We start from the raw sequence: 12,832 nt of genomic DNA on the forward strand, positions 1-12,832 counted from the left end.
AATCATGAGGTGAAGTTTTATCCTGCAGAGAGCAAAACAACTTGACTGTAAGTTAGGATCCTGCCGGGGAAATGACTCACATTTCAGGACAAGAGCAGATAGAGTAGATAGAGATAGAGTGGCTTCAGGAAGTATTCATTTTGCTATATTCCCATAACTCTGTAGTCTTGATATTTAACTGAGGCTGAGCTACACTTTCCACTGGAATTATCTTATTTTGTCAACAGCAGCATGGGGGTTGGGGTTGATATACTCTCCCATTATGTTTATCCCATATGCTATAGTGTACTTTTATTGTTGATTCTTCAAGATAGATGTCATAATAGTGTAAAATACTTCTATTTGTCAACAAACTTGGCAACCATTAGTGATGTGTGTTATACAACTAGGATAGTTATTCTTGACATATCCCACTTTTTAACCATCTATATGACAGAGTAGTTCAAATGTATTGCAGTTAAAGTATCTTGCATATTTATTTCCTGCAATAAATAATAAAGTAACACTAGCAGTGACCAGCAGAAGTGGTAAATGAGGCGGCTTTCGAAAAAGAAACCAAGCGGCTTAAAGATATTGGAACTAAAGAGCTATTGTCAAGAGAGTGGGAAAGGACATCTGGCAGGCAAAGGGACTGCAGTGGGTTGAGGAAGTAAAACCAGACAGAGTGGTCTGTTGTGTTGATTCTGTCGCAGCCCTTTATAGTATTCAAAATATGAAATCTAATAGAGAAGATTTAGAAATCCATCAAAGTTTATTTATATTACAGAGACATCAGATAGATGTGAGATTCTGCTGGGTACTTGCCCATAAAAGGGTATAAAAGGGAATAAGGAAGCAGAGAAAACAGCTAAAAAATCAACCAGGACTAATGATGTCATAAATATACCCTTGGAAAAGGAGAAGCTAAGTTGATAATCAAAAAAGAAATTATAAAGAAATGGCAGGACAGGAGGATGTGGATAAAAGTGGAAGGAAATATTACAGTTTGCAAAATCTATTAATGCTCAGGGTGTGACTAGAAGGAACAGAACAGAGGAGAACGTTTTATCCAGACTAAGGTTTGATCATACAGCGTTGAATAAAACATTGTTTTTAATGGGCAAAAGTCAAACAGATGAATGTTTAGAATATAGGTCCAAGGAAAGTGCAGAACATGTACTATTTACACTGTAGGAAATAAAGGGATGAGAGGATGAGGCTAAATCAAAAGATAAGTCAGGCAGGAAGGAAGTGGAACCTTGAAGGTTTATTAGGCACAACAAGAGATGGGGTAAAGGATACACAGAAAGCTGTTGTACAATTTCTGAAAAATATAGAGATATATAATAGGATTTAATGTTTGTTTGTTTGTTTTCGTTTTTGTGTTGTTTTATTATTTTGATGATATAAAGGAGTCCCAACGAACATACAATGGTGTGAAACAGTGTTTCCCCCCTTCCTGATTTCTTTGTCACACTGACATGTTTCAGATCATAAAACAAGTTGAAATATTAGACAAAGATAACACAAGTAAACACAAAATGCACTTTTTAAATTAAGGTTTTTATTATTAAGGGGGGAAATCAATCCAAACCTACATGGCCCTATCACATCTTTGGAAAAATGAGTTCAATTTCACACCAACAAGTCCACATCTGAATGGCTTAAGAAAAACAAAAGGAAGAATTTGGAGTGGCCTAGTCAAAGTCCTGACCTGAATCCGATTGAGATGTTCTGACATGACCTTAAAAAAGCGGTGAAGGCTCGAAAACCCTCCAACGTGGCTGAATTACAACAATTATGCAAAGGTGAGTGGGCCAAAATTCCTCCACAGTGCTGTAAAAGACTCATTGCGAGTTATCGCATATGCTTGATTGCAGTTGTTGCTGCTAAAGGTGGCCCGACCAGTTATTAGGTTTAGGGGGCAATCACTTTTTCACACAGGGCCATGTAGGTTTGGATTTTTTTGCAGAAGACCTCACCAAAGAAGACAGAGAGGCACTGAGGGCTGTATGGCCGAAAGTTGAACAACGCATGGGGTTATCGTCTCAATTCCAAAACCTGGGAAAGATCCCAGAATTATAACTTATATCTTCGCTTCTCGTCTTCAAACAGGGATTTCGGATCTTATTGCAGATACACAGTCAGGTTTTTTAAAAGGAAGGTCAATCCATAATAATATAAGATTGGTAATGGACATCATTGACTATAGAAGCCAAATAGAGGATGATGGTTTCCTTCTCTTTCTAGACAGAAATGCTAGCAATCTATATTAAAAACTGTAATGATATGAAAAAACTTAATGTACTTGGCACAGACATAATAAATTAAATACCTGGGGATATACCTATCTAAGGACCAAAAACAAAGCCAACTTCTGAATGTAGAAAATAAAATTAAAGAATGCAAGTCAAGACTAAATATATGGCTACAGAGGGACCTATCAATACTAGGTCAAACTTACCTAACTAAGATGTTTATCGAGATGCATTTACCCAGCCTATTCCAATGCCATTCCAAACAAATTGATTAAATCTATCAACCAAATCAACCTAAATTTCATTTGGAGAAACAGACCACATTATATGAAGAAAAGCAGTATGGTTAAAGACACAAAGGATGGAGGACTCAGAGTTATTGATTTTGACTGCCTTAATGGAACCTTAAAAATAAACTGGTTAAAATCTTGGATCAAACACAGCAACTCCTTTTGGTATTGTATTCCAAAGACCTTTTTTCAAGAAAGTTGGAGGATTAGAATTTCTTCTTAGAGTGGACTTCAATGTTTACAAATTACCTATGTCATTGTCAGAGTTTCACAGACAAATACTCTTGTATTGGAAAATGTTATTTGTACATAACTTCTCACCCCACACCTCTGTACTCTGGAACAACAGATATGTTTTGCACCGCAACTGATCTTCTTTGAAGATTGGTACAGGAGAAATATATGGTCCATAGCCGACTTAATGGATACCAACGGACATTTTTTAAATTATGAACAATTTTGCATCAAACATAATTTCAAACCCTTAAAATCAGACTTTACTAAATTACATAGAGCACTACCCCAAGAATTTGTCTTTCTAACAAGAAACATTTTGGTCCAATACAACCAAAATTGGCCCCACTATCAATTCAAGGGATCTTTGTTCTCGATAGAAAATGCACTAACCACATTATTAGAAATTGTTTTACTGAATACCTTTACCCTGAAAGGTAAAATAAAAATAATATCCTACAAAAATTTGATAAAGATTCAATTACTAAACTAAGAACAATGTATCTAACAATACCCCCCAAAGTGAAAGAAACACACTTCAAAGTAATGAACAACATTTACCCCTCTAAAGAATTACTGAGACTTTGCTTTGGTATAGATGATGACACATGTACATTTTGTAAAAATTATGTCGAAACTACAGACCATGTGTTTTTCTCATGTAATGTGATACAGACATTTTGGTGTGTGAAGCAACAGATGTCCTCATTCCCAACCTCTATCTCCAGAGACAACATAACATTTAGATTGATATTGCAAAGCAAGGTTGATGAGCTCTGTACTAATAAAATTGAATGTCTAGCTAAATTTTTCATTCACAAATGTAGAATTGTGAAGTCATCTCCCAAATTAGTTTTTTTTTTTAATTGAATTTAAACTATACATAAAATTCTTAAAAACTCTAAAAGGTCCTAAAGCACAAAAAAATATGATACCCTAAAACACTTCCCAATGGAGGTAAATGGCTGAACAAAGACTGAATTCTCCCCTTACGTTATAATTTCTGTTATTTATTTGAATTTATTTATTTGAATGTTTCTTTTTCCTTTTATAAATCATCCTCATTTTAGTTACTAAGACTACATATTTATTTCTTGTTTGTATGAAGAGCTGCTCCCTCTGGCTATATTTTCTCTGCATCCTATTCTGTAGAAACAGATTCTGTGCACTTATGTTTGTCTGTAAATCTTGACATTTTCAATAAAGAAAAAAAAAAACGACTGTAGTTCATTCTACATACTCCGGTACAGTAGGTGGCGGTATGCACCTTTAAAAGTCATGGTTGCAATCTGACATAAAAAAAAAAGAAGAAGGAACGGAGCGACGCTTGGTGATGACGCAAAACCGCCGAGACTCACAGGTGGCGGTGGTAAACTAACTAGAAAGAAGCGTGACTGTCTGGAAGTCGACTTTCAGAAGTGGATACGTGTGTTTTTTGATAATTACGTGAATATTTTCGGGAGTAACGTCTCTGTTTTGATCCAACATGAGTTCGTCAATGCCGCAGAAGCGTTACTACAGACAGCGAGCCCATTCAAACCCGATGGCATACCACACGTTTGATTAGTGAGTGTGTCCATGTGTTTAATACCTGCACTGCACTTTCTGTCACTGCCTGCTAACGCTTAGATTATCAGTCCCAACTGTGCGTTTTATAAGTGTAGAAGTTGACAAGAAAGCGACTCCTCACTTAACCCTGGGCCTGGTGGTGTGTAGCCTGCAAAAAAGTTTTTATTCTTATTTTTATTAGCTTAGGATTTGAGAGATGTGTCTGAGATTTATTATATATATTATAATATAACGTGGGTGCTCACAATATTGAAAAATGACATTTAAAAATTCAGCAGTACCATCTCTCTCCAGAAACACTATCCCTGTGTCACAGCACACATTTCTTCATTATAAAACAATTGCATTGAAACGCCCTCTTTCCTCCCCAGCCCTGTGTGTCCTGAGGAAATGGACTGGTCCGAGCTGTATCCAGACCTCTTCACTGGCAGCCCCTCTGAGAAGGAGACCTCCCGGGTTGAGTTTGCAGACATTGGATGTGGATATGGGGGGCTTTTAGGTAGTTATGTCCCTGATCCGACCACCTTTGATTGTCAGAGGTCATAGTTCTGCTCTGTATTGACCTCATGTCTCTTTGTGTCTTTACCCTCGCTCACAGTGGAGTTATCTCCACTTTTCCCAGACAAGCTCATCCTTGGCCTGGAGATCCGGGTGAAAGTTTCCGATTATGTTCGCGATCGAATCCAGTCACTGCGTACCTCGGAACCAGGACGATACCAGAACATCGCCTGTATTCGCAGCAATGCGATGAAGTACCTCCCCAACTTCTTTTCTAAAGGACAGGTGGGTTTGCACCTGTGTGGTGACAGAACAGTTGGGAGTGTTGTCTTTCTCCCACTCCAGGAAGTTTTGGTCTTGAGAGGTTGCAGGTTTGTCCTCCTGATAAAATAACCAGTCTCTGCTCTTTCCTACATAAACTGTCAGAGTTTCAATTAAGAAATTGACGAAGTAGGCTTTAGATATTTGATTTCCCTAGCCTGCCGTTTGCATTGGTAGAAGAACTCATTTAATATTACTTGTTGGTAACTGGTTTTTCAACTTTCAATTTTCAAACATTCCCAAAATTTGATTGAAAAATAATACAATAAATTCCAGCAGAACTCATGTGTTGTTTTTTTACTGAGGTAGTATTGTGGAAAAAAGATGATTTCAAACACAGTTGATATTTTCATTAGTTTCTGTTTGTTGTAATCACAGGAGATTTTCTTTTACTTTTCTGCATTGATCGGCTTCCATCCTTGTCCTTTGTCTCACTCACTTTTTGGTAACAGTAACACCGGCTCCCAGCTCTTTAGCTAAGCCTCACCGTTTCTCTCTTTACTTACAGCATTAATTTGGAGCACCTGCATCATAGGTGTCCGGTTACTGAAAGTGAATCCACGCCTTTCAGCCAATCAGAATTGAGAAGTCTCAGTGAAAACAGACCAGCCCACACGTCTAGATTTGATTTTCTAACCATAAAACTGACTGTATTGGTAGGAAATGACTACAGTGATGGGCAGTTGGTCTGTATTACAGAGAGTTTGTCTGTATTATCACTATAAACATCAAACTTACCTAAATACTACTATAAGTGTAAAAATATAGCAATATTAAAAAACACCTTGATTGCCTTGGATTTAATCAAACCTAAGAAACTGTTTATCGCAGCCTTGATGGACTGTAAATGAACTAACAAATACACTGAAAACACTAGAAACAACAGCAGGTTTGTTGTTTTAAAGTTTAAGGTTGCCTGGAAATTATTTTAAATACAGCATCTCTTAGATTCTGTGCACCCAGTAATGCTTTCATTCATGGTTTCTTCTGGGTGTTAATAACTGCACTGACACCAACGTTGAACCAAAAAATCCTGCCCACTGTTGATTACTTGTATTAACTTTATTTACAGTGTTTCTGTCCTCGGACCTTCACAAGGTTAAATTCATGAATAGAATTGCAACTACTGGAGTGCCACTCGCCCATCTGCAGCCTTAATACTAACCAATACCACGGGCAAAGTTGAAGCTGTCCTCTGGGGTAGAGTGTGACGTGTGTAGGCAGTATGCACTTTGTCAGTCTTTTAAATTGCATACTCTTTCCTGAATGGTGGTATTGTTTCACCATGGTATATAGAAAAAATCTCTACAGTGTATATGTGCTAAATACAACTGAAGATTTTTTTGTAAACTGGGTGGACTAACCCTTTATATACTTTATTATATGTAGAAGTAACACGTATATATTAATTGGTTCTGAATTGGAGCTCATTTACAAAATGGTCTGCCGTTCTATAATGGCACATCTGACGTGGCCTGTAATAACCTTATATTATGAACGGGCCCACCAGGGTTAATAAGAATACTCAACCCAAATGTTTCTAGATAAAAAAAAATTACTTTCCACATGTTTAACGAATGGACCGAATTAATTTTTACGGATTGCTCAATAAATCCTGGATTTCACAACAATGGGGTCATTGACTGACACGCAAGACATCAGTGCAAGACGCCATTTATCCATTCCAATTAGCTGCCGTAATCTATGACTTGTTGAAACTCGCATTAGCTTACACAGTGGGCTTAGTGTACCAGGGTTAATTTAGGTACCCAGGAAAAAAAGCTTCACCTCAAATAACCCGAACAAGTGTAAACTAAGAAATGATTACAGGAGAGTAATTGCAAATGGAATACGAATGATGTAGGTGTGTCATGTAAAAACACACACACATTTATTAGTATTCTATTTCAGGTCATTTTAAATAATATGACAAGGCCTACTATTTGTACGGCCTCTTGCCAAGCTGAGATGGCAAATGTTTGAGAGAAGTACTTCCTTCAGCTCGTTCATAAACTGCATCTCTTGGCTCGTATTATGATGATCGTTTTCCATAACTGCAGTTTGCTTTAGTATTAGCTGTCTCCTTTGCTCATGATTAGAACCAAACTTGTTATCACTACCCAGATTTTCAAAGCAGAGAAAAAAACTACCAACCAGTCTAGTGCTCAAAATCTTATCCCAATCCTTCTCGCATGCATGACGTGGTTCAACTGTTGAAAGTGCATTATTTTAAAGAGCTGAAATACTTTCTTCCTACTTCTTCGTATGTTTTGTAACCCAAAATATACTTTTACTTTTTTTCCATCTTCTAACAGCACAAAAGCAGCCCCTGAGGCTGCAGCAGTCCCCAGTTATTATCCCCACATCTTTCTGTCTATACCTGACATTATTTATTTTAACTAATAAAAAGTAACTGGAATGGTTTTTAATGTATCAGCCAGACTAATATCAACGCAGCCCTCACTTGTACACTTGTCAAAGACAGAGACATGGGGAACTTTATGGGGAAAAAACTCTCCGAGGGAAATTCCAGTTTTGCAATCCACATGAAAACCCCCACAGAATATGATGGGGGCCACATTTAAGTGATGACATTCGTACATTTTAGAACCATCATATCAAAGTCAATAAAAATAGAATGTTTGATTTTGATCTGTTGTGGGAATGTCTGTGTCAACTTTACTGTTTCAGACTATTTTTTTTTTTTGTATGTGTGTCTTTCAGCTCAGTAAGATGTTCTTCCTCTTCCCTGACCCTCACTTTAAGAAGACCAAGCACAAATGGAGGATCATTAGTCCCACATTGTTAGCAGAGTATGCCTACACACTGAGAGTCGGGGTATGTTCATAAGCAACAGATATTTAATCTGCAATAATTGTGACTGTTTATGTAATTTATCAAGGGAAAATTCCAAACATTCGCTGGTTTCCGTACCATGCAGTGGATATGAGGCCGCTGTTTGTTTTCTAAATCACTTTGTTTTTAATTTAAGATGTAAAATTGAGTTTAAATTTGCCTGCTACATGGTTAGATCAGGCAAAATACAGGGGGAAAACTGAGTTTACCATTTACCCCTTGTGGTATATCTCCATTAAAGGATAAGGTATTATTCTATACTTGGTCCTGGTACTTGCGCACACTGTTTGCAGCACTCTGCTGCTGAAGAGTGAACTGAATTAAAATAGGTCACAAAAATGGCTAAAGGATTTCCTAAAAACAGCTGGGCACTGTAGTTTTTAGAAAACATTCATCAAACAGCATTAAGTAGTGCATTTGGTATTTTCACACATTTGGTTCACTATCAAGTATTTACGACAGCAGAACGGTGTATGTGGGATCGAAGTTCATCATAATGAAGGAACATGTGACTGTGCAACTGTCTCGCTGTGGTGGATTTAAGTTCAGGTTATATCAGAGGTTTTTAAATATCTGCAACTGAAACCTTTGCCACATCCCAACACAAGAGACATAGACTAATGATAGCAGTGAAAAACCAACTAATAGTTGAACAACAAGTTGCCACTCTGCTTCATTTTATCAATTGATTGCAGTGTGCAGAAATCGTTGAATTCACTGAAATGAAATTGAGCAACCAGTGTGGCCTGCAGCTGGTTGAGTTCTGCACACCCTGCGTCTGCCTGTCAAAGCAACAGTGGGACATAGTGCGAGCGCTGATGGAGGTTGTTTGGAACAATGGAAGGCTTGTGTCAAAATTTGGCTTCCGTTTTTCCCCCTTGAGTGCGCATTGATGCATTCGTGCATGGATATGCTGTGTGTGTGTGTGTGTGTGTGTGTAAGCTCTACAAGGCAGCAGTGGCACTCAGCCATAACTGTTCTGTGGGGTTGGCTGTCGAGAAAATGCTAATTTATAGCGGCACCCTAGTCTATGGTTTATTAGTAAATACCGTTTGTTACTATCAACTTCACATGAAACAGTAAGCTGGTGTGATGAACATGAATCTGTGCAGACAACAGGCACACTCTCCTCCTCATCCTGCCTTCTCTGAAACAAAACACATACGTGCCTACATGCACTGGTGTGGAAATCTGTGCCGTTGCTGAGTTTTCTAAGAAATCCGTGTTCTAGTAACGTTATCTGTCCAGCATCCAAAGTAAACTACAGTGACATAGGTGACTAACCTCTGTGTTGTCTGTAGGTTATTTTTATCTTTTTAGCAAGGACCATTGCTCTCCAGAAGTGATGAAACCTATAACTCTGAGGCTGAAATATTAAACTTTTTTTTTTTTAAAGGAAAAATGTTTTTTATAATTGCCACTGGTTTATTTTATAAGGATCTGTGTTTAGCCATGAGTGAAGCTGTCACTTATTTTCCCTAGTACTGTGTTAATAACCTCCCTGTGTCTGTCTGGTCATGTCAGGGTTTGGTGTATACCATTACAGATGTGGAGGAAGTACACATCTGGATGGTGAAGCATTTCACTGAACATCCGCTGTTTACACGTGTCCCTGATGAAGAACTGGTACGTTGACGTGCAGCTTTGCAGGTCATGACGACAACATTTGTTGTTCAAACCTATTCCTTTAAGATGTTGGTAATGTTTACATTAATGAAAGAATAAAAGATGGAATGGTGGGTAAACTGACCTTCAGCTAAGTGTAAGACAAAATAAGTTACGTGTGTGTAAAACAAAAAAACAAACAAAGGAAACTTAACATTACTGAATACAATAATATACACTGTGGTGATGACTGAATAGCGTGACACTGCAGCCTTTAATGTAATTGTGTTCAATTTTGTTTTAACAGGTCAGTGATGTCATTATAAACCGTTTGGGTACCTGTACAGAGGAAGGAAAGAAAGTGCAGAGAAATGGAGGGAAGAATTTCCTCGCAGTTTTCCGAAGGATTGAGGACTCAAACTAAGACCAAACTGCTTGGACGTGCGACAAACTGAAATGTTTTTTATGCTGTCTGCACACGGAGGATAATGCTGCTCGATGGAGCTGGAGGCTGTGGCTTGTTCCCGCAGCAGATGAGCTGATGGAGGATTTGTGTTTCAGCTTTTTCACTTGATGCATCTCATTCCTAAGCTCACAAAAGACAGCACAAGGGAAGTAAATCATAAAAGGATCCCTATTCAGACTAGACTTGTGAAGTGTTGCTTTTTTTAAATTAATTTTAATGATGTTCTTTGTGGTTTTTTTGCTAAATTCCAAAGTGCTGTTTTGTATTCCCTGTAAAGCTGTACATTATTTTAGTAAAACAAAAAGCCAGTGTTTGGTTTGTTTCATTGTAGACTATATGTTTTGCATTGCAGTTATTTTGGGGTCTTTCTCACAAAAAAGACAACTGGATTAGTCGGATAACTACACTGAATAAAACCAAGAACTGTTTAATATCAGTCCATATCCTGTTACTGGATTTCAAGGAGTTAAGGTTTTACTGAGCGCAGTTCTCCAGCTATTCAAACCTGCTTGACAAGGAAAGGCCTTAGTGTTGTATCCATTTGGAAAAACATTTGAAATTGCAAGAATGATTACTTTGTTGGCTTCATGGTGGTGATTCACAGTATTGACGGCTGAATCTGAATTAGAATAAACTGTGAAGTTTGCCAACGACATCTAGCTTGTTTGCTATGGGTCATCATTGTCTGGTTTAAAAATAAACCTGCATGCTGCATCATGTTCTGCAAGAAAGAATGAATGTGACCGAAACGTTAAAATCTTTTCTTCATTTTTGATGGAGTTGTTAGAAGAACTTGTTTGGCCAACAGCATATGAAACATGTTTAATGCCTGTATGATTGAAGACACTTTTAGATTACCAGTAGCTCTCTCTAATGGAATTTCAATTTAAATGTTGCTCCTACATGTCATATGATATCCAAAAAAGACCCATTATATTATCTTCATCTACTAGACATGTCTGCTAAGGATCTTTGTGAAGTCCAAATGAAAGGAGTCTGCAGCAGAAACAGTGGTTTTCTCTGCTCATTTTATTATTTTAGCTGTATATTACAGGTAGGTATTTTTGTCTGTCTGGAGTTTGGAGACAGGACAGGGCAGGTTTGAAGCCCTTGCTGCTGGAGGGGTTGGTGGTTAAGAACAAGACAGCACATGCCTCAGTGAGAGACACCCAGACAGTGGAAAACTTTAGACGACCGCAGAGAGTAATTGAAGCATTAAAGTCAAACTAATATTAGAAAACATTAACTTTTGAATCCTTTGCTAAGGTTATTGCCAGTCTGGTATAATTCGACCATTTCCAAAACCTTTTTCCCAATCATAATAGTGTCCTTTTTATTGACAATATGCTGCACACTGATGCGATTATATTGTGAGAAAACTGATCATGGAACATCTTAGAATATGCAGTAGGATGAAGTATTCAGTACAATACATACTTATTTACCTATCTGTGAACATATGAACATGTAAAATACATGCCCACTCCCATACAGCAGTATTTGCTCAGTGACGATGCCGAAATGGAGCAGGGTTACAATGACATGGTTAAAGATTTTAATAGTGAAGTAATGTCTCTCTCTATGGTAATCTTTACCTGTGAAACACGGGCAAAGGCAATAAGTATATTCTTACATAAATAGAGTTTCCTGTTCTTGGATAGCTCAACAAAATGTCAAGGCCATGAGGTGAGAGACGAATTGCTCAATCAACATTGTTGTCATTAAGATATGGAGATGAGTGTTTCCTGTCCAGCACAACTCATAAAGTAATAAATGTTGTAACTGAAAGAAAGAAAGCAGCCTTGTGTATTAGCCTCATAGCACATTATCAAGCCTAAGAAAATTACTTTTCTTAAAACGTCAGTATGACGTAGATTTCATTTTTGCTAAAGAGATTGTAATGTTGTTCATCATACAGAGGGAAAGAGGTTACCTTTTTCAATCTCATGGCCTTCCATTACAGCTGATCAACCACATCTGCTGAAGAAGGCCATGAGATGTGGCTGAAAGCTTCAAATAATTGAAGTAAGTAAGTTTAAGCTTGTATCAAGTCATGCTTTCATTATTAGTGCCATGTGAAAACAAAGGCATTTGACTCGGCCAAAGTAGGTCTTTATCATTTAACATTTTAGTAACATCAAGTCATCAAACAACAGTTTAATTAAATGCACTGCTGGGGAAGAGACACTTAATGATTAGCATTTGGCAACACTAGTAAAGCAATGTGGATGTTGCCTTTGGTTCATACCCCAAGAATGTGATGCATCTGGACATCAGAATGTTATTCAGGTCAAAGGACCCCCTGTCGTGTTTACAAAGGCAGCTGTCCACAGTTACAGCATGGGGATGTGTTCAAATGCTAGTCACTGATTTAACTGTCACCTTTCTCCGCCATTGTCATTATTTTAAACAAAGAGCAAATGATTTGACTTCCCGTCAGTACACACAGTCAGAGATGCTCACAAGTCTTTGAGCTAGAGTCCAAGTCAAGTCTGAAGTCTCTGAGCTAGAGTCCAAGTCAAGTCTGAAGTCTCTGAGCTAGAGTCCAAGTCAAGTCTCTCGTGGTTATTACGAATGTTGTACCACCTGCTGCGTTCAATCCAGGTTGCTAATAAAACTACTGTTAACCTGTTTTTCATTTACAGAGCACAACCATGTAATGCTTATAAACTACTGTAAGTCAACACATCCCCCAGACTCTCAAAACAATGAACTGTAACCTGTTTTTCACAGAGCACAACTATAATGTGTAATGC

General features: G+C 37.8%; 1 protein-coding gene across 1 annotated transcript; it reads left to right on the forward strand.

Moving 5' to 3' along the window:
- The first annotated feature begins 4,066 nt into the window (after positions 1-4,066).
- On the forward strand, positions 4,067-10,731 carry mettl1 (methyltransferase 1, tRNA methylguanosine). Its single transcript, XM_046028773.1, has 6 exons — positions 4,067-4,327; positions 4,702-4,829; positions 4,929-5,113; positions 7,874-7,987; positions 9,530-9,631; positions 9,918-10,731. The coding sequence occupies exons 1-6, from the start codon at positions 4,248-4,250 to the stop codon at positions 10,032-10,034; spliced, it is 726 nt and encodes a 241-aa protein (XP_045884729.1). The 5' UTR covers positions 4,067-4,247; the 3' UTR covers positions 10,035-10,731.
- Positions 10,732-12,832: the final 2,101 nt, after the last annotated feature.

This window comes from Micropterus dolomieu, linkage group LG18 (genome assembly GCF_021292245.1).
Source record: "Micropterus dolomieu isolate WLL.071019.BEF.003 ecotype Adirondacks linkage group LG18, ASM2129224v1, whole genome shotgun sequence".
In the NCBI taxonomy this organism is placed as follows: Eukaryota; Metazoa; Chordata; class Actinopteri; order Centrarchiformes; family Centrarchidae; genus Micropterus; species Micropterus dolomieu.